At 47.2% G+C, this 20,471-nt stretch overlaps 1 protein-coding gene across 1 annotated transcript; it reads left to right on the forward strand.

Moving 5' to 3' along the window:
- Positions 1-375: 375 nt before the first annotated feature.
- LOC109759266 (wall-associated receptor kinase 2-like) lies at positions 376-12,163 on the forward strand. Its single transcript, XM_073496120.1, has 5 exons — positions 376-1,261; positions 4,187-4,188; positions 7,757-7,900; positions 8,927-9,091; positions 9,637-12,163. The coding sequence occupies exons 1-5, from the start codon at positions 432-434 to the stop codon at positions 10,623-10,625; spliced, it is 2,130 nt and encodes a 709-aa protein (XP_073352221.1). The 5' UTR covers positions 376-431; the 3' UTR covers positions 10,626-12,163.
- Positions 12,164-20,471: the final 8,308 nt, after the last annotated feature.

Raw genomic sequence — 20,471 nt, forward strand, 5'->3', positions numbered from 1 at the left:
TTGGTGGTTTGATTTGGAGATACTGTCGTGAGGCTTCTCTTATGTGTATGGCCTCAAGGTTTTCCCCCTCTATGTAAGACAATTTATTTGGCATTATCAATAACTAACACTAATATATATGGTTGTGCGTCACTCGATGCGCAGGCCGAGAGGGTGTTCTCTCCTCTTTAAAAAAAATTAAACTAATAATGAAGCATCAAGGGGATACAAAACTACTCCCTCTGTAAAGAAATATAAGAGTGTTTACATCACTAAGGCAGTGATCTAAACGCTCTCATAATTTCTTTACCGAGGGAGTAGTTATCATGAACGTTCTGGCGTCGATTCTTGGTTGGGATGATTATAAAGCAACCCAGACCACGCCGTCCCCAACGAAGCAAAGCAAGCCCACGCCGTTCCCAACCCAGACCACGCCGTCCCCAACACCATCCATGCCGTTCAACAGATTAGCTGCTGTACCTGTACTACTATTATGGCTCGTCTCAGTGCTTGCCGCAAGGTTCCCACTGCTTGGAGCAGCGTCGCCACAACCTAGCAGTAAGTGCCAAAGAAAATGCGGCAGCGTAGACATCCCTTACCCATTCGGGATCGTCCATTCACCCGACGACGACGAAGGCGACGACGACGGCCACTGCGCCATGAACGGCTTTGGCCTGACCTGCAACGAGACAGGGACTAATGGTGGGCGCCACAGGCCATTTGCAGCTGGCAACGTGGAGGTCGTCGGCGTCTCGCTGCAGCAAGGTCAGGCCCGGATGCTGAATGATATCTCCGATTATTGCTACAACACCACCACTCGGGAGATGGTCCGCGACGAGTGGTCGCTGGACTTCGCGGGCACACCCTACATGTTCTCTGACACCACCAACAAGTTCACGGTCATCGGTTGCCAAACCCTGGCGTACATCAACGGCGACGATGGCGACTATGGCGATGGCGGCGACAAGTACATGAGTGGGTGTGTGGCCATGTGCCGGGGAGACGATGTGAGGACGACCCTGAGCAACGGCTCCTGCTCCGGGATAGGGTGCTGCCAGACCGCCATCCCCAAGGGGCTGCAGTACTACTACGTGGAGTTCGACTCTGGCTTCAACACGACCGAGATCCACAACGTCAGCCGCTGCAGCTACGCGGTGCTCATGGACTCGTCCAACTTCACCTTCTCGACGACCTATGCGACCTCGCCGGCGTTCATTAACAACAACGGTGGCCAGGCGCCGTTCGTCATGGATTGGGCCATCGGGAACGAGACGTGCGACGTGTTAGACTGATGATTACCAGTTTGAAAAAGGACCTTTAGTCGCGGTTCGTGACACGAACCGCGACTAAAGGCTCTTTCCGCGCGGGAACGAAAACGGCGCGAAAAAACCTTTAGTCGCGAGTCGTGACACCAACCGCGACTAAAGGTACCCCTTACCCTTTAGTCGCGGTTGGTGTCCCCAACCGGGACTAAAGGCTTGCCCTATATATTCTCCGCGGCCCTCGTCTTCTCCGCGCTAACCACCAAACGCATCCAGGACCTCGTCTTCTCCGCGCCGCCGCCCTCGTCTTCTCCGCGCCGCCCTCGTCTCCGATAGGTGCCCGCCGCCGCCTGCCGTCCTCCTCGCGTGCCTAGAAGAAGAGGGGACCGCCGCCGTCGTCTTCTCGCCCGCCTTCTCGCCCGCCGCCGCCTGCCGTCCTCCTCGTCGCCGCGTACTGGATGCGCGCCTTGCCAGCCTCGCGCGCGTGCGGAAACGGCGCCGCCGTGCGTGCCCGTGCTGGTGGTCACCCGTCAGCGAGCGAGAGAGAGAGCAGAGAGAGAAATATACACAATGTTCAGTGAAACTTGAATTCTGTTAACTCAAATTCTGTTAACCCGTGCGGAAACTTGAATTCTGTTAACTCAAATTGAGCAAACTTGAGCTCTAAAATTTTGTCTTAACAAAATATACACAATGGTATTTTATTTGGGAATAATTGTATAAATTTGACAAAAAAACATCAATTTTCTGTTCTGGTCATAAAAGAAAAGGAAAAAAAAATGGCATAACTAATTAAATAATTATCCAAAAAATATGTTTAATACCTCAAAATGTTCAGTGAAACATTTGGCACATGTTTTCAACCTTATACATGCAGTTTGACATCTAAAGTATTTCTATTTTTGTTGTTTTCCAAAATGGCTGAAATGAAAGCAAAACTTAATAGCTCTTAATCATTCAACCGTCGCTGCTCCTCCTCTATGTCCCCTTAATCTTATTTTTTAATTCAACAGTTTGACATGATGTTGGGTTCATTGACCCACATATCGTTAATGGACATGTGTTACAAAATCACCCCGAAGACGTGGAGAAAGACTTGTACAAGTTTCTTAGAAAGCATCAACTCAAAAGTCATATTCTATTTCCTTACCATTTTGGGTGAGTGTTTCTCTCTTGTGCCCATTCTCTTTTGTTTACTCCATGCATGGTATGTCTAATCGATGAATTATGCATGACTGTGCATGTAACGTGTCCGCAGGTTCCACTGGATTCTGCTAAATATTGAACTTCACACCTCCAGAGTTCTAATCATGGACTCTATGGATTCGGATTCAAAGCGTTGGGCCGACATGAGAAAAATGCTGCAAAAGTAATTATTTTCAATCATTTGAGCTCTATATCGATCGGTCTCTTTCGTTCATTTCCTAATATCAAGTAACTAATAACTCCCTTGTTCATTTAATTTTCTTTGCCCTGTAGGATTTGGAGACGGTTCTCAGAAGAAATTGTCGGTGAATTCAAACATGAGCTAGATTTTAGAAGGTTAGTTAATGTGGATAAGCAGCCACCGGGGACCAATCTATGTGGATACTATGTTTGTGAGAATATCCGGAGACACACCTCTGAGCGGAAGGCATCGGATAGCGTGCGGAAGGCGACGGATAACTTGCGGAGGAGGCTTAGTCCAGAAGCTCGCTTCCGACCAATTCAAGATGAATTAGCAGGATTTTTCATGAGGGAAGTCATCAATCCTAAAGGAGAACACTATACCGAGGACGAAGAAATTTATATGCATACCCAAGATTGAAACTTGTTCGAAGTTGTATATGGTCATCCATCCTAATTGTGTATGGAAACTTGTTCGAAGTTGTATATGGTCACCCGAGATTGAATATATATTATATATTCCTCTTGAATTCTTCTTGTTTGAAATTTCATATGCATGTATAGTAGCGTAGAATATGTGTACTGAAACTTCATCAAAATTAAAATAAAACATAAAATAAAACATAAAAGAAATAAAACACTACAAATTAAAAAGAAACCAGGTTTAGGGGGGCTAAAACCCTAAACCTGCGGAGGAGGCCTTTAGTCCCGGTTAGCCACGAGAACCGGGACTAAAGGTCCTCCGCCCCGACGGACTCCTGGCGCCCACGTGGACGGGCCTTTAGTCATGGTTCGTAAGAGGCGCGACTAAAGGGGGGGCCTTTAGTCACGCATATTTAGTCCCGGTTGCACAGCCGGGATTAATGGCCTTTGCGAACCGGGACTAAAAGCCTATTTTCTACCGGTGAGCTAGTCTTGCGACAGGAGCGTCGCTAGTCTTGCGCCACGGGCGCCACCGCCTCTGCATGCGCCATGCATGCAGTAGAGACGGTATTATCCGCTGCTGACTCTCCACGAGATTAGGATCGATGGTTAGCTTGGCTAGCGTGTGCGTGTGTATTCTCTCTCCCTCTCTCTCCCTGATGTACTGCTATATATCTTTGTATTCCTGTGAGAGATGAATACAACTTGAATATTGAGCTCATACTTATAGTTTAACATGGTATCAGTTTTGTGATCCTCCTTTCTCGCTTCCGCCATGGCCGAGGAAACCTCCGACGCCGCGGCCGCCGCCGCCCTGGGCGCTCCTCAGGCTTCCTCCTCGCCTGCCCCTCCCCCACCGGCCACCTCCCCTCTGCAGGTCGCCCCCTCCCCTCTGCCGTTCCTTGCCGCCCCTACCCTCCCCCACTTCAAGACGGCGGCGCAGCTCCATGCCGAGCGCGTCGAAGGCGCCAACATCTTCCACCGCGTCCGCATCGTCCTCGCCATGCAGGGGAAGAACTACTCCATCTGGCGTGGGCTGATGGAAGAGGCCTTCGATCAGTTCGACGTGAACGCCCACGTCTCGCCCGACTTCTCCGATCATCAGCACGACCCGACGTGGACCATCATCAACAAAGCGGTAAAAACCTGGTTCTACAACACCATATGTCCTGAACTTCTCGGGTTTGTTCAGGACCGGAAAGCCACGGCCTTTGAGCTTTGGTCCAAGCTGGAAGCGCTCTTCCTCAACAACCAGCGCTCCCGGCAGTTCCATCTCCAGACGGAGCTCTACGCCGTGAAGCAGGGCGACTCCACCATCCCGGTCTTCTGCGCCCGGCTCAAGTGCGTCGCGGACGCCCTCCGCAACGTCAATAAGCCCGTCGACGACGATGAGCTGGTGATCCAGCTTCTTCGGGGCGTCAACCGAGATCGCCACGGGATGACGGCTGCCATCATCGAGAAGTCGACAAACCCCGTGCCCTTCGAGCAGGCCGTCGGCATGTTTCTCCACGACGAGATGACGTCCGGCGGCGCCTTCCCGGCCGGTTCCCACACCGCTCTTGCGGCTCACGGCCGTCCCCCTGCTCCATCTCCGGGGGGCGTCTCCGGCAGCGTCACCAAGCAGCAGGGCGGTGGCAGCAAGCCCGGCACCCCCTCGCCGAACCAAGGCGCCAACAAGCGGCGGCACTACACCAACAACGGGGGGGTACCAGGGTGCGTCCTCCGGCCCCAATCCCTGGACTGGGCATGTGTACGCCTACCCGATGCCTCTCCCGCCGCCGCCCCGGGCACTCCCGGGCCTCCTCGGCTCTCGTCCTCAGGCGCACGCCGCGTTCGGCGGCCCTCCGCAGCCGCTCCAGCCAGCGTACGGGTACACCTACGGCGACCCTCATCTGCAGCCTGCACCCATGCCGGCGTTCCCTCCGCAGCAGCAGTACCTCCATCACCACCACCAGCAGCAGGCGTACCTTCCGGCCCCGCCACAGCAGCAGTTCCTGCCTCCGCCGCCCGCCACGGCCTCTGATTCACACGGCGTCGACCACGCCGCCTTGATGGGCGCTCTTCACAACCTGTCCCTACAGTCTCCGAGCGGCGGCTGGGTCGCGGACTCCGGCGCCTCCGCTCACATCACCTCGGATCCTGGTAAGCTTTCCTCCGTCGTCCCTGTATCAGGTTATCCCCCAGTTTATGTCGGTAATGGTAGTTCCCTGCACATTAGTCACGTTGGTTCTGCTGCTCTTCCAAACCCACATCGGCCTCTCTATCTCAATAACGTCCTTGTTGCACCTGATCTCATCAAAGATTTATTGTCTGTTCGTCGTTTAACTACTGATAACAACTGTTCCGTTGAATTTGATCCCCGTGGCCTCTCTGTGAAGGATTTTGCAACCAAGGCGGAGGTCCTCCGGTGCAACAGTAGCGGCGAACTGTACGACATTTTTCCACCGGCTGCCCCCACTGCCTACGTCGCCACCGTCTCACGCCTTACAGATCTTTGGCACCGGCGTTTGGGTCACCCCGGCGATGCCACTTTTCGCACCAATAAAAATTTAGATCATTGTAATAAAAGTGTTTCTGATGGGCGCTTGTGCCATGCTTGCCAGACTGGAAAACATGTTCGTTTACCTTTCAGTTCCTCTCTTAGTTCCACCACTGGTCCATTTGAATTACTCCATTGTGATCTTTGGACTGCCCCTTTATCTAGTGTCTCTGGCAACAAATATTATCTCTTAGTCATTGATGATTTCTCGTGCTACCGATGGACTTTTCCTCTCAAACAGAAATCCGATGTCCCTGCCGTGTTTCGTTACTTTCATGCCTAAGTCCGCACGCATTTCGGTCGTACCATCCGTACTCTCCAATGCGACAACGGACGTGAGTTTGACAGTACCCAAAACCGCGACTTTCTACTTCCCTTTGGCATGGTGATGCGCTTCTCCTGCCCTTACACGTCCCCCCAGAACGGGAAAGCCGAGCGTGCTATTCGTTCGACGAACGATGTGGTCCGCACGCTCTTACTTCAAGCATCCATGCCTCCTCGCTACTGGGCCGATGCTCTCACCACCGCCACCCTCCTTCTAAACCTTCGTCCCACCAAAAAGTTGTCCCTCACCACGTCTCACGAAACCCTTCATCACACACCACCCTCTTATTCTCACCTGCGTGTTTTTGGGTGCTTATGCTACCCCAACACCGAGGCCACCGCACCACACAAACTAGCCGCCCGCTCCGTCGCGTGTGTCTTCATCGGCTACCCTCTCGATCACAAGGGCTATCGCTGCCTCGACCGCTCCACCAACAAAGTGTACACATCCCGGCACATTGTCTTTGATGAGTTTGTTTTCCCCTTTTCTAGCACCCCGGCGGCCTCACCACCGATGGACTTTTCCCACCCAGCCTCGTACGACGGCCCAGCCCTCTCCTCCGCTCCTGTGATCACACCGCCTATCTTCTTCTTTACGTCGACGACATCATTCTTACGGCCTCATCAACCTCTTTTCTTCACTACATCATCTCTCTCCTTCGTGGCGAATTCTCTATGACTGACCTCGGTACACTCTCTCATTTCCTTGGCATTGCCGTGACTCACTCACCCACAGGGCTCCATCTTTCTCAACGGCAGTATGCCTTGGATATCATAGAGCGTGCTGGCATGGCCGATTGTCATCCCATCCGCACTCCCATCGACTCTGGCGCCAAACTCTCCATCACTGACAGTGATCTCCTCGATAACCCTACTATCTATCGTAGTCTAACCGGCGCCCTCCAATACATGACTATCACTCGTCCTGACCTGTCCTATGCCGTTCAGCAGGCATGTCTCTTCATGCATGCCCCACGTTCCTCCCACTATAATCTTGTCAAACGCATCATTCGTTATCTCAAAGGCACCCTGGACTACGGTCTCCACATTTATCCATCCTCACCGTCCACTCTCTTAGCATATTCCAATGCGGATTGGGCAGGCTGCCCCGACACACGACGCTCCACCTCTGGTTTTTGCGTTTTTCTCGGGGATAACTTGATATCTTGGTCGTCGAAGCGACAACTTACTGTTTCCAGGTCGAACGCTGAGGCGGAGTACCGGGCTGTTGCCCACGTCGTTGCCGAGACCGCTTGGCTCCGCCAGTTGTTGCAAGAGCTCCACCAGCCTATCGCCAAGTCTACGGTTGTGTATTGTGATAATGTCTCTGCTGTGTACATGTCAGCAAACCCAGTGCAGCATCGACGCACCAAACACATTGAGATTGACATTCACTTCGTCCGTAACAAGGTTTCACTCGGTGAGGTCCGAGTGCTTCATGTCCCTACATCATCTCAGTACGCGGATATCTTCACCAAGGGTCTTCCCACTGCTACATTCGCGCAGTTCCGGACCAGTCTCAACATTCGGCAAGCCCACGATGAGACTGCGGGGGGCTGTTAGATTGATGATTACCAGCTTGAGCTGGTCTTGCGACAGGAGCGTCGCGAGTCTTGCGCCACGGGCGCCACCGCCTCTGCATGCGCCATGCATGCAGTAGAGCCGGTATTATCCGCTGCTGACTCTCCACGAGATTAGGATCGATGGTTAGCTTGGCTAGCGTGTGCGTGTGTATTCTCTCTCCCTCTCTCTCCCTGATGTACTGCTATATATCTTTGTACTCCTGTGAGAGATGAATACAACTTGAATATTGAGCTCATACTTATAGTTTAACACGACGTAGCCCGCAAGAAGCCTGTGTCCTACGCGTGCGTCAGCAACAACAGCGAGTGCTTCAACTCGCTCAATGGACCAGGCTACATCTGCAACTGTTCCAAAGGTTTCCATGGTAATCCTTACCTGCAAGATCCGGAGCACGGATGCAAAGGTACGTAAAACTGCTTATCCATCCATCAATTTACTACTCCAGGGTTTGGCACTTTGGATGCATCCATCATTTGGAGTACTATTTATTATCAACATCGTAGTCTGGACTTCTTATTTACAAAAAGTAAGATTTTTTTTTGGAAAAGGAAGCGTGCCCCCGGCCTCTGCATCTGAACGATGCATGCAGCCATATTATTAAAAGACAAAGAGTTGGGCTTTGCCCCCGGCCTCTGCATCTGAACGATACAAAAAGTAAGATGTATTACATAATTAAGCAAGATTAACTTAGTGGAAGAACCTTAATTTCGTAAGATGTCTTTCGTCACTTTTTATCTTGCAAAAGTGTGATGTGCTTGCCTTGATGTTCTTTCTAACCTGAAACCAAAGAACAATTGTTCTACAGTATTTTTGGATTAATACATCAACAAACTACAATATTTACGACCAGCAAAGAAACCGCAAAGAAATAAACTGAAAGTTGGGCTCAACCAATACCTGCTCTTGGAATTGGGAACATGAGATTATCTGGTGGATCTGGTTCTCATTCATGTGCACTAATCCATCCTATCAAGGTAATCAAATGCTGTGCTTTGATTCTGTGTTTGAACCCTTGCTTTAAAGTAGATGCAATGGTAGTGAAAAACGTGTTAGAGCAATCTTTATATATACTACACAAGAAACATTCATTACCAACTAGTTAACTTCGCCAAGTGTTAATTCTTCAGACATTGAGGAATGCTTTGCAAGACACTATTTACAACAAGAAAAGAAACAGCAACGAAATAAAGTGAGAGTTGGGCTCAACCAATTCTCCTTTTCTTGGGAACATGTGATTATCTAGTGGATCTGGTTCTCAAAGTGTTAGAATCATAGATGTGCACTAATCCATCCTTTCAAGGTACTCAAATGCTTTGCTTTGATTCTGTGTTCCAATGCTTGCTTTAAACTAGATGAAATGGTAGTTGAAAACGTGTTGGAGAAACTGTCATTACCAATTCGTTAACATCCTCAAGTGTTAATTTTTCAGACATTGATGAATGCAAGCTCCCTCATCTGTATCGCTGCACAAATGGCGGAGTCTGCAGAAACAGGTTGGGAGGCTATGACTGTCCATGCAAATTTAGATTGAAAGGCCACGCCAAAGGGGGAACCTGCATAGATCATTTCCCTCTAGCAGCAAAGGTGGCAGTCTGTAAGTACTCTACTGCACTCCACTGTGGGTATTTTTGTTCATAGCTCATAGTGCAACGAACATTAGTACACATCACGCTGGGTGAGATCTGTTCCAGTAGAATCTATCACCACACAAACCCTCATGTTGCCAATCTAATTCATCAACAAAGAAACACATGTATGACATGCCAACTGCTTGTACATCTCTTGATGGATGCAGGCCATATGATTGCTTCAAAGGATTTCAATCATTCAGTTGTATATATATGCTGCTTAATTTCTATAAATGGCCTGGCTGTAATTTACGACCTACATGATTTCCTTGTCTTTTAAGAGCTCAATTTCCTTGAAGTTGTTCTATGGATTCAGATTCGGCAGTCGAGTTTCAGCCCCTTGACGGTCTTGATTGAGATTTCTTTTCCTTCTTGTAATTCTAGTGGTAATTTGTTTTAGATTCCGAGTAGATGAGCAAAGGAAACTATTAAGTTCTTATACTAAATATTTCTGCTAGAATTGTAACTACGATTTTAATTATATAAAGTAATTTGTTTTATGTCTGTCTAGGTACAATAGGTGGCATTCTTCTCATGGTGATTATATCGTTTCTTGTTATTCTTCACAAAGAGAAAAAGAAGACGGAAGAATTCTTCAAAAAGAATGGTGGCCCTACATTAGAGAAGGCAATTGTCATTAAACTTTTCAAAAAGGACGAGCTCAAGCCTATTTTGAAGAAGAGCAACTTTATTGGAAAAGGTTGCTTTGGTGAAGTTTACAAGGGCATTCTTGACAATAAACTAGTTGCAGTAAAGAAGCCGATTAATGGTTCTGTGCTAGAGAGTGACCAATTTGCAAATGAAGTCATCATTCAATCTCAAGTCATCCACAAGAACATTGTTAGGCTCATTGGTTGTTGCCTTGAAGTCGATGCCCCCATGCTGGTCTACGAGTTTATCTCCCAAGGTAGCCTCCATGACATTCTTCACAACAGCAATAACAAGGTGGCTCTCAACTTGGATGCCCGTCTAAGTATTGCTGCACATTCAGCCGATGGTCTAGCTTATATGCACTCAAAAACAAATACTAGAATTCTACACGGTGATGTGAAACCAGCTAATATACTTTTGGATGATAACTTCATACCCAAGATTTCAGATTTCGGCATATCTAGGCTGATTGCATGTGACAAGGAACACACTGCATCAATCATTGGCGACAGGAATTATATGGATCCGGTGTATCTACAAGAAGGCTTACTCACTGAAAAAAGTGATGTCTACAGTTTTGGAGTTGTGATCCTGGAACTTATTAGCAGGGAGAGGGCAATGCATTCTGATAATAATAAGTTGGTAAAGAATTTTCTTGAAGCCCATAAGAAACAAAAGAAAGCAACCCAGTTTTTCGACAAGGAAATTGCAATAACAAATGATTTGGAGATCCTTGAAAATTTAGCAAGTATAGCTGTGGAATGCCTTAGCCTTGACGTGGATCAAAGGCCAACAATGATGGAGGTAGCTGAGAGGCTACTCATACTAAGCCGATCTTGTAAGTTGTAAGATGTTTGTCACTAAGTTATTTTTAAATAATGGGCAGCAGAGTTCTCCTACAATATTCGTAAACGTGTCTCTAGGGAGGCTGAATTTATGTACGCTCCATCTGTAACCGTGTTCTGAAGAAGTGCTTTTTTACCAAAGGCGAAGTATCGAGTAATTTTTTTTGAGCTAATTTTTCTTATTATTAGAACTGGGTTTAGATTATTAGATTTTGCTTTTGAGTCATGCATGTAGTTGAATGGTAGAACTTGAGGCTGCGGGCAGTGTGTGCACATATACAAGTCAATAGTCTTAGTTAGTTGAGTCAGTCTTCGAAGGAAAGTGGATGCATGTGTGGGCGTCGTTAGGTGAGTAGCATGCACGTACTGCATGGATAACATTAGTTGTTACTTGTTAGAACGGCTTAGTTGTGGACCTGGTAATCAGCAGCGTCGTGCGTTTTTAGGAGCGAGGAGACCGGCCGAAACCTAGTGGCCAGATACACTAGTAGAAAAAGGGCCTAATGTTCAGCTCATTAGTTCCGGTTTGCAATTGAACCGGTACTAATGTGACCATTAGTGCCGGATCCAACGGCTAGGCGGGCGGCTGTCATTAGTCCCGGTTCTTGGCGAATCTTTAGTACCGGTACGTGTGAAAGTCTAAATATTCTGCCTTGGTCCATCGGTTATATAATGAACGGCACGTGTAGTGTGTAGAGTTTCAAAGCACTTTACAAGCTGTATGAAAAATCATGACTTCCTTTTCGCCCTCACTTTTCCGCCCCCACTTTCGCATTAGTTGTGTTCAAGCGAAACCTCACGTTGTTATTCCTTTTCTGGATTTTTCTTTTTTTTGAATGGTTATCTGGGGAAGTGAATCTCCACCCGAATATATTCAATTGAATTTGCTTAGAAGCCTTGCAGATCCATACAAGATGGGTTCAAGCGAAACGTGTCGAAGAAAAGCACTCAGGGAGCAGCAGGCAGGTGCCGCGCCCAGGCACAGCCACCGGCCAACGTGTCGCAACTAATGACAGTAAGAGTATAGGTAGTAGATAACAAACCAGGGCAGCAGTACCTTACTGTGACTGGGCTGGGCTGCAAGGCTAAGATGGGGATGGGAACTTGGTGGTGGACCTGGAGAGGGGAGGAAACGGCAGAGAAGAGTGGCTGTGCTACAAGGCTAATAACTGGTATGGTTTGCCCCTTGCTGTGACACTTGCTCCTCGATAGCCTGCTCTTTCTTTTTATGGCTATTAAAATTTGGAAGATCGGAACATATGCACAACATAAAAAATAGTACAACTAGTAACCAGAAATAGTTAGAAGGTTATAAAGATGCATTATTAAGGGACTACATTGATATAGGCAATACTTGTTAGTCATCTCTTTGTGTCTAGAATATAATGGATCTTGTTAACATGACTTGTCGTGAGGATTTCTAAGAAAAGACTATACACATAAGTAGACTGATCTTGTCTTCTCCAGTTGTTGACATACATACAGTTTAAAGGTACCTAATGTAGTTTGAGAGACGAGTTGACCATACAGATAAAAAAGTATATTAGCTAGAGCAGGCCAGCAAGGAGGAGCAAGGTTGAGCACCCAGCGGAACAGCCACAAGATATATTAGGGCTGGGATGAGAGGATGATTGGGTTGGGATGCTGCGGCCGTGCGCGCCGGCATAGTGAGGCTATTTTTCAGAGGGAAAAGCAGGGGACGTCGGTACCTTGCGTCGGCGCAGCGACCGGCCAGCTTAGTCGGAGGTGAAGCAGGATAGGCCAGCGGATTCGGAGGTGAGGAAGGTCGATGCGTCGGAGTGGCCAGGGACCCCGGTCGCCAGAGATCCCTCGGACGGCGGCGGGTGAAGACAGAGAAAAAGAACTTGTTGTGTGACAAAAAATAAGGTGGTACAAAAACCTTTACACACAAAAAAAGAAACTTAAGAAGCTGCTATAAAATTCATATGTTGTTTCTCAATTTTTTCCTGACATTTTAAAATGTTAGATTATGTCTTCTTGGTCTCGACTTAACAAGTAAAAAAATCCCTTCCTCACAGCATCCATGCCGTCAACAATCGCCGGCCACCCATGACTCCATGCTCGCCCCTAGGCTGCCTGTGCTCTTCAGCCGCCCACGCCACCCCGCTCGTCCTCCGCCCCGTGCTCGCCGGCAACCCGCTTCCTACTGTCGCCGGTTGCATCACAGCAGTGCCAGTTGTAGCAAACACAGAGTAGCTGTGGCGATCATGTGTTTTTTTTGTCGTATCTATGATGACGTCGCTATTGCAAGAGATCGCCACTTCCGCGTAGCTTATTGTGTTTGATAGGATGGAAGCAGAGTGTGCTTCTTTGTGTGTTTTCTTTTCATCTTTCTTTTGTATTCTACATATTAATTTGTCCATAAAATTTAAGTTTATTATTTTTCCTCACAAATAGTATATATATAATGGGAGTTCATGTGAAAAGATTGCATTTTTTGAAATTGTATTCTTTTTCTTTCAATTTTCCAAACTTGTGGCAAGGGGTTGAATCTCTTAAAACTCTGAGTGGATCTCAGTACAGGGTGTTGGAAATATGCCCTAGAGGCAATAATAAATGGTTATTATTATATTTCTTTGTTCATGGTAATTGTCTATTATTCATGCTATAATTGTATTGTCCGGAAATCGTAATACATGTGTGAATACATAGACCACAACCTGTCCCTAGTAAGCCTCTAGTTGACTAGCTCGTTGATCAACAGATAGTCATGGTTTCCTGACTATGGACATTGGATGTCATTGATAACGGGATCACATCATTAGGAGAATGATGTGATGGACAAGACCCAACTTAAGCATAGCATAAAAGATCGTATAGTTTCGTTTGCTAGGGCTTTTCCAATGTCAAGTATCTTTTCCTTAGACCATGAGATCGTGCAACTCCCGGATACCGTAGGAGTGCTTTGGGTGTGCCAAACGTCACAACGTAACTGGGTGACTATAAAGGTGCATTACGGGTATCTCCGAAAGTGTCTGTTGGGTTGGCACGGATCGAGACTGGGATTTGTCACTCCGTGTGACGGAGAGGTATCTCTGGGCCCACTCGGTAATGCATCATCATAATGAGCTCAATGTGACTAAGGCGTTAGTCACGGGATCATGCATTGCGCTACGAGTAAAGAGACTTGCCGGTAACGATATTGAACAAGGTATCGGGATACCGACGATCGAATCTCGGGCAAGTAACATACCGATAGACAAAGGGAATTGTATACAGGATTGATTGAATCCTCGACATCGTGGTTCATCCGATGAGATCATCGAGGAGCATGTGGGAGCCAACATGGGTATCCAGATCCCGCTGTTGGTTATTGACCGGAGAGGCGTCTCGGTCATGTCTGCATGTCTCCCGAACCCGTAGGGTCTACACACTTAAGGTCCGGTGACGCTAGGGTTGTAGAGATATATGTATGCGGAAACCCGAAAGTTGTTCGGAGTCCCGGATGAGATCCCGGACGTCACGAGAGGTTCCGGAATGGTCCGGAGGTAAAGATTTATATATGGGAAGTCTTACTTTGGTCGCCGGAAAAGTTTCGCACTTTATCGGTATTGTACCGGGAGTGCCGAAAGGGGTCCGGGGGTCCACCAGCCCCGGGGGGCCACATGGGCTGTAAGGGGTGCGCCTTGGCCTATATGGGCCAAGGGCACCAGCCCCAAGAGGCCCATGCGCAAGAGATAAGAAAAAAGGGAGAGTCCTAAATGGGGAAGGCACCTCCGAGGTGCCTTGGGGGGGAAGGACTCCCCCTGGCCGCACCCTTCCTTGGAGGAAGGGGCAAGGCTGCGCCCCCCCCCTCTCCCTTGGCCCTATATATAGTGGTGGGAAGGGAGGGCAGCAACATCTAAGCCTTGGGCGCCTCCCTCCTACCCTGCAACACCTCTCTCTCTCTCGCAGAAGCTTGCGAAGCCCTGCCGGAGAGCCGCTACATCCACCACCACGCCGTCGTGCTGTTGGATCTCCATCAACCTCTCCTTCCCCCTTGCTGAATCAAGAAGGAGGAGACGTCGCTGCACCGTACGTGTGTTGAACGCGGAGGTGCCGTCCGTTCGGCACTCGGTCATCGGTGATTTGGATCACGGCGAGTACAACTCCGTCATCCACGTTCATTGGAACGCTTCCGCTCGCAATCTACAAGGGTATGTAGATCCACTCCTTTCCCCTCGTTGCTAGTATACTCCATAGATGCATCTTGGTGAGCGTAGGAAATTTTTTAAAATTATGCTACGATTCCCAACACTGTTGGGGAACGTAGCAGAAATTCAAAATTTTCTACTCATCACCAAGTACAATCTATGGAGTCATCTAGCAACGAGAGAGAGGAGTGCATCTACATACCCTTGTAGATCGCGAGCGGAAGCGTTCAAGAGAACGGGGTTGATGGAGTCATACTCGTCGTGATCCAAATCACCGATGATCCTAGCGCCGAACGGACGGCACCTCCGCGTTCAACACACGTACGAAGCAGCGACGTCTCCTCCTTCTTGATCCAGCAAGGGGGGAGGAGAGGTTGATGGAGATCCAGCAGCACGACGGCGTGGTGGTGGAAGTAGCGGGATTCCAACAGGGCTTCGCCAAGCGCTGCGGGAGGAGGGAGATGTGTCACGGGAGGGAGAGGGAGGCGCCAGGGCTTAGGTTTTGCTGCCCTCCCTCCCCCCCACTATATATAGGGCCAAGGGAGAGGGGGGGCGCAGCCTTGGCCCTTCCTCCAAGGAAGGGTGCGGCCAGGGAGGAGTCCATCCTCCCCAAGGCACCTCGGAGGTGCCTTCCCACTTTAGGACTCTCCCTTTATCTTATCTCTTGGCGCATGGGCCTCTTGGGGCTGGTTCCCTTGGCCCATATAGGCCAAGGCGCACCCCCCACAGCCCATGTGGCCCCCCGGGGCTGGTGGACCCCTTGGTGGACCCCCAGACCCCTTTCGGCACTCCCGGTACAATACCGATAAAGTGCGACACTTTTTCGGCGACCAAAATAAGACTTCCCATATATAAATCTTTACCTCCGGAACTCCTCGTGACGTCCGGGATCTCATCCGGGACTCCGAACAACTTTCGGGTTACCGCATACTAATATCTCTACAACCCTAGCGTCATCGAACCTTAAGTGTGTAGACCCTACGGGTTCGGGAGACACGCAGACATGACCGAGACGACTCTCCGGTCAATAACCAACAGCGGGATCTGGATACCCATGTTGGCTCCCACATGCTCCTCGATGATCTCATCGGATGAACCACGATGTCGAGGATTCAATCAATCCTGTATACAATTCCCTTTGTCTATCGGTATGTTACTTGCCCGAGATTCGATCGTCGGTATCCCGATACCTTGTTCAATCTCGTTACCGGCAAGTCTCTTTACTCGTTCTGTAACACATCATCCCGTGATCAACTCCTTGGTCACATTGTGCACATTATGATGATGTCCTACCGAGTGGGCCCAGAGATACCTCTCCGTTTACACGGAGTGACAAATCCCAGTCTCGATTCGTGCCAACCCAACAGACACTTTCGGAGATACCTGTAGTGCACCTTTATAGCCACCCAGTTACGTTGTGACGTTTGGTACACCCAAAGCATTCCTACGGTATCTGGGAGTTGCACAATCTCATGGTCTAAGGAAATGATACTTGACATTAGAAAAGCTCTTAGCAAACGAACTACACGATCTTGTGCTAGGCTTAGGATTGGGTCTTGTCCATCACATCATTCTCCTAATGATGTGATCCCGTTATCAACGACATCCAATGTCCATGGTCAGGAAACCGTAACCATCTATTGATCAACGAGCTAGTCAACTAGAGGCTTACTAGGGACATGGTGTCGTCTATGTATCCACACATGTATCTGAGTTTCCTATCAATACAATTCTAGCATGGATAATAAACGATTATCATGAACAAGGAAATATAATAATAACCAATTTATTATTGCCTCTAGGGCATATTTCCAACAGTCTCCCACTTGCACTAGAGTCAATAATCCAGTTCACATCACCATGTGATTAACACTCACAGGTCACATCACCATGTGACCAACATCCAAAGAGTTTACTAGAGTCAACAATCTAGTTTACATCACTATGTGATTAACACTCAATGAGTTCTGGTTTGATCATGTTATGCTTGTGAGAGAGGTTATTAGTCAACAGGTCTGAACCTTTCAGATCCGTGTGTGCTTTACGAATATCTATGTCATCTTGTGGATGCTACCACGCGCTACTTGGAGCCATTTCAAATAACTGCTCTACTATACGAATCCGGTCTACTACTCAGAGTCATCCGGATTAGTGTCAAAGTTTGCATCGATGTAACCCTTTACGACGAACTCCTTTTCACCTCCATAATCGAGAAAATTCCTTAGTCCACTAGATACTAAGGATAAGTTCGACCGCTGTCATGTGATCCTTTCCCGGATCACTATTGTACCCTCTTGACCAACTCATGGCAAGGCACACTTCATGTGCGGTACACAGCATAGCATACTGTAGAGCCTACGTCTGAAGCATAGGGGACGACCTTCGTCCTTTCTCTCTCTTCTGCTGTGGTGAGGTCTTGAGTCTTACTCAATACTCACACCTTGTAACACAGCCAAGCACTCCTTCTTTGCTGATCTATTTTGAACTCTTTCAAAATCATGTCAAGGTGTGCGTTCTTTGAAAGTATCATCAGGCGTCTTGATCTATCTCTATAGATCTTGATGCCCAATATGTAAGCAGCTTTATCCAGGTCTTCCTTTGAAAAACTCCTTTCAAACAACCCTTTATGCTTTCCAGAAATTTTACATCATTTCGGATCAACAATATGTCATTCACATATACTTATCAGAAATGTTGTAGCGCTCCCACTCACTTTATTGTAAATACAAGTTTCTAACAAACTTTGTATAAACCCAAAAACTTTGATCACTCCATCAAAGCGTATATTCTGACTCCGAGATGCTTGCTCTAGTCCATGGAAGGATCGCTAGAGCTAGCATACCTTTTAGCATCCTTAGGATCGACAAAACCTTTCTGATTGTATCACATACAACCTTTCCTTACGAAAACTGGTAAGGAAACTTGTTTTGACATCCATCTGCCAGATTTCATAAATGCAGCTAATGCTAACATGATTCCGACGGACTTAAGCATCGCTACGGATGAGAAAATCTCATCGTAGTCAACTCCTTGAACTTGTGGAAATACTCCTTGCCACAAGTCGAGCTTCATAGACGGTAACATTACCGTCCACGTCCGTCTTCTTCTCAAAGATCCATTTATCTCGGATTTCATGGCTTCTAACCATTTGTCGGAATATGGGCCCACCATCGCTTCTCCATAGCCCGTAGGTTCAGTATTGTCCAACAACATGATATCTCAGACAGGATCACGTACCACTCTGAAGTAGCACGCATCCTCGTCGTCCTACGAGGTTTGGTGGTTACTTGATCCGAAGTTTCATGATCACTATCATAAGCTTCCACTTCAATTGGTATAGGTGCCACAGGAACAACTTCCTATGCCCTGCTACACACTAGTTGAAGTGACGGTTCAATAACCTTATCAAGTCTCCACCATCCTCCCACTCAATTCTTTCGAGAGAAACTTTTCCTCGAGAAAGGACTCGTTTCTAGAGGCAATTACTTTTGCTTCCAGATCTGAAATAGGAGGTATACCCAACTGTTTTGGGTTTTCTATGAAGATGCATTTATCCGCTTTGGGTTCGAGCTTATCAGCCTGAAACTTTTCCACATAAGCTTCGTAGCCCCAAACTTTTAAGAAACGACAACTTAGGTTTCTCTAAACGGTGTCGTCTCAACGGAATTGCGTGGTGCCCTACTTAAAATGAATGCGGTTGTCTCTAATGCCTAACCCATAAACGATAGTGGTAATTCGATAAGAGACATCATGGCATGCACCATATCCAATAGGGTGCAGTTATGATGTTCGGACACACCATCACACTATGGTGTTCCAGGCGGTATTAGTTGTGAAACACTTTTCACAATGTCTTAATTGTGTGCCAAACTCGTAACTCAGATACTCATCTCTATGATCATATCACAGACATTTTATCCTCTTGTCACGACGATCTTCAACTTCACTCTGAAATTACTTGAACCTTTCAATAATTCAGACTTGTGTTTCATCAAGTAAATACACTCAGCATCTACTCAAATCATCTGTGAAGTAAGAACATAACGATATCCACTGCATGCCTCAGCACTCATTGGACTGCATACATCAAAATGTATTACTTCCAACAAGTTGCTCTCTTGTTCCATCTTACTGAAAACGAGGCCTTTCAGTCATCTTGCCCATGTGGTATGATTTGCATGTCTCAAGTGATTCAAAATCAAGTGAGTCCAAACGATCCATCTGCATGGAGTTTCTTCATGCATATATACCAATAGACATGGTTCGCATGTCTCAATCTTTTCAAAAACGAGTGAGTCCAAAGATCCATCAACATGGAGCTTCTTCATGCGTTTTATACCAATATGACTCAAGTGGCAGTGCCACAAGTATGTGGTGCTATCATTACTATCTTATATCTTTTGGCACGAACATGTGTATCACTGCGATCGAGATTCATTTTAGGTGCAAGACCATTGAAGGTATTATTCAAATAAACAGAGTAACCATTATTCTCCTTAAATGAATAACCGTTTTGCGATAAACATAATCCAATCATGTTCAACGCAAACACCAAATCTCGATAGTAGAGGGAGCATGCGATGCTTGATCACATCAACCTTGGAAACACTTCCAACACATATCCTCATCTCACCTTTCGCTAGTCTCCGTTTATTCCGCAGCTTTTATTTCGAGTTACTAACACTTAGCAACCGAACCGGTATCTAATACCCTGGTGCTGCTAGGAGTACTAGTAAAGTACACATTCATATAATGTATATCCAATATACTTCTGTCGACCTTGCCTGCCTTCTCATCTACCAAGTATCTAGGGTAGTACTGCTTCAGTGACCGTTCCCCTTATTACAGAAGCACTTAGTCTCGGGTTTGGGTTCAACCTTGGGATTCTTCACTAGAGCAGCAAACGATTTGTTGTTTCATGAAGTATCCTTTTGCCCTTGCCCTTCTAGAAACTAGTGGTTTTACTAACCATCAACAATTGATGCTCCTTCTTGATTTCTACTTTCGCGGTGTCAAACATCGCGAGTTGCTCAAGGATCATCATCTATCCTTGATATTTATAGTTCATCACGAAGCTCTAATAGCTTGGTGGCAGTGATTATGGAGAACCATCACTATCTCATCTGGAAGATTAACTCCCACTCGATTCAAGCGATTGTAGTACTCAGACAATCTGAGCACATGCTCAACGATTGAGCTTTTCTCCCTTAGTTTGCAGGCTTAAGAAACTTGTCAGAGTTCTCATACCTCTTGATGTGCGCACTAGTCTGAAATCCCAATTTCAGTCTTCGGAACATCTCATATGTTCTGCGACGTTTCAAAACCGTCTTTGGTGCCACAATTCTAAACCGTTAGCAATACGCACTGAACTATCACGTAGTCATCAAAAACGTGTATGTTAGATGTTTCGTAACATCTACAGACGACGCTGAGGTTCAGCACACCGAGCGGTGCATTAAGGACATAAGCCTTCTGTGCAGCAATGAGGACAATCCTCAGTTTACGGACCCAGTCCGCATAATTGCTACTACCAACTTTCAACTAAATTTTCTCTAGGAACATATCTTAAACAGTAGAACTAAAGCGTATGACATAATTTGTAAAGACCTTTGACTATGTTCATGATAATGAAGTTCATCTGATTATTTAATGAACTCCCACTCAGATAGACATCCCTCTAGTCATCTAAGTAATAC

This window comes from Aegilops tauschii, chromosome 4 (assembly GCF_002575655.3).
Source record: "Aegilops tauschii subsp. strangulata cultivar AL8/78 chromosome 4, Aet v6.0, whole genome shotgun sequence".
NCBI lineage: Eukaryota > Viridiplantae > Streptophyta > Magnoliopsida > Poales > Poaceae > Aegilops > Aegilops tauschii.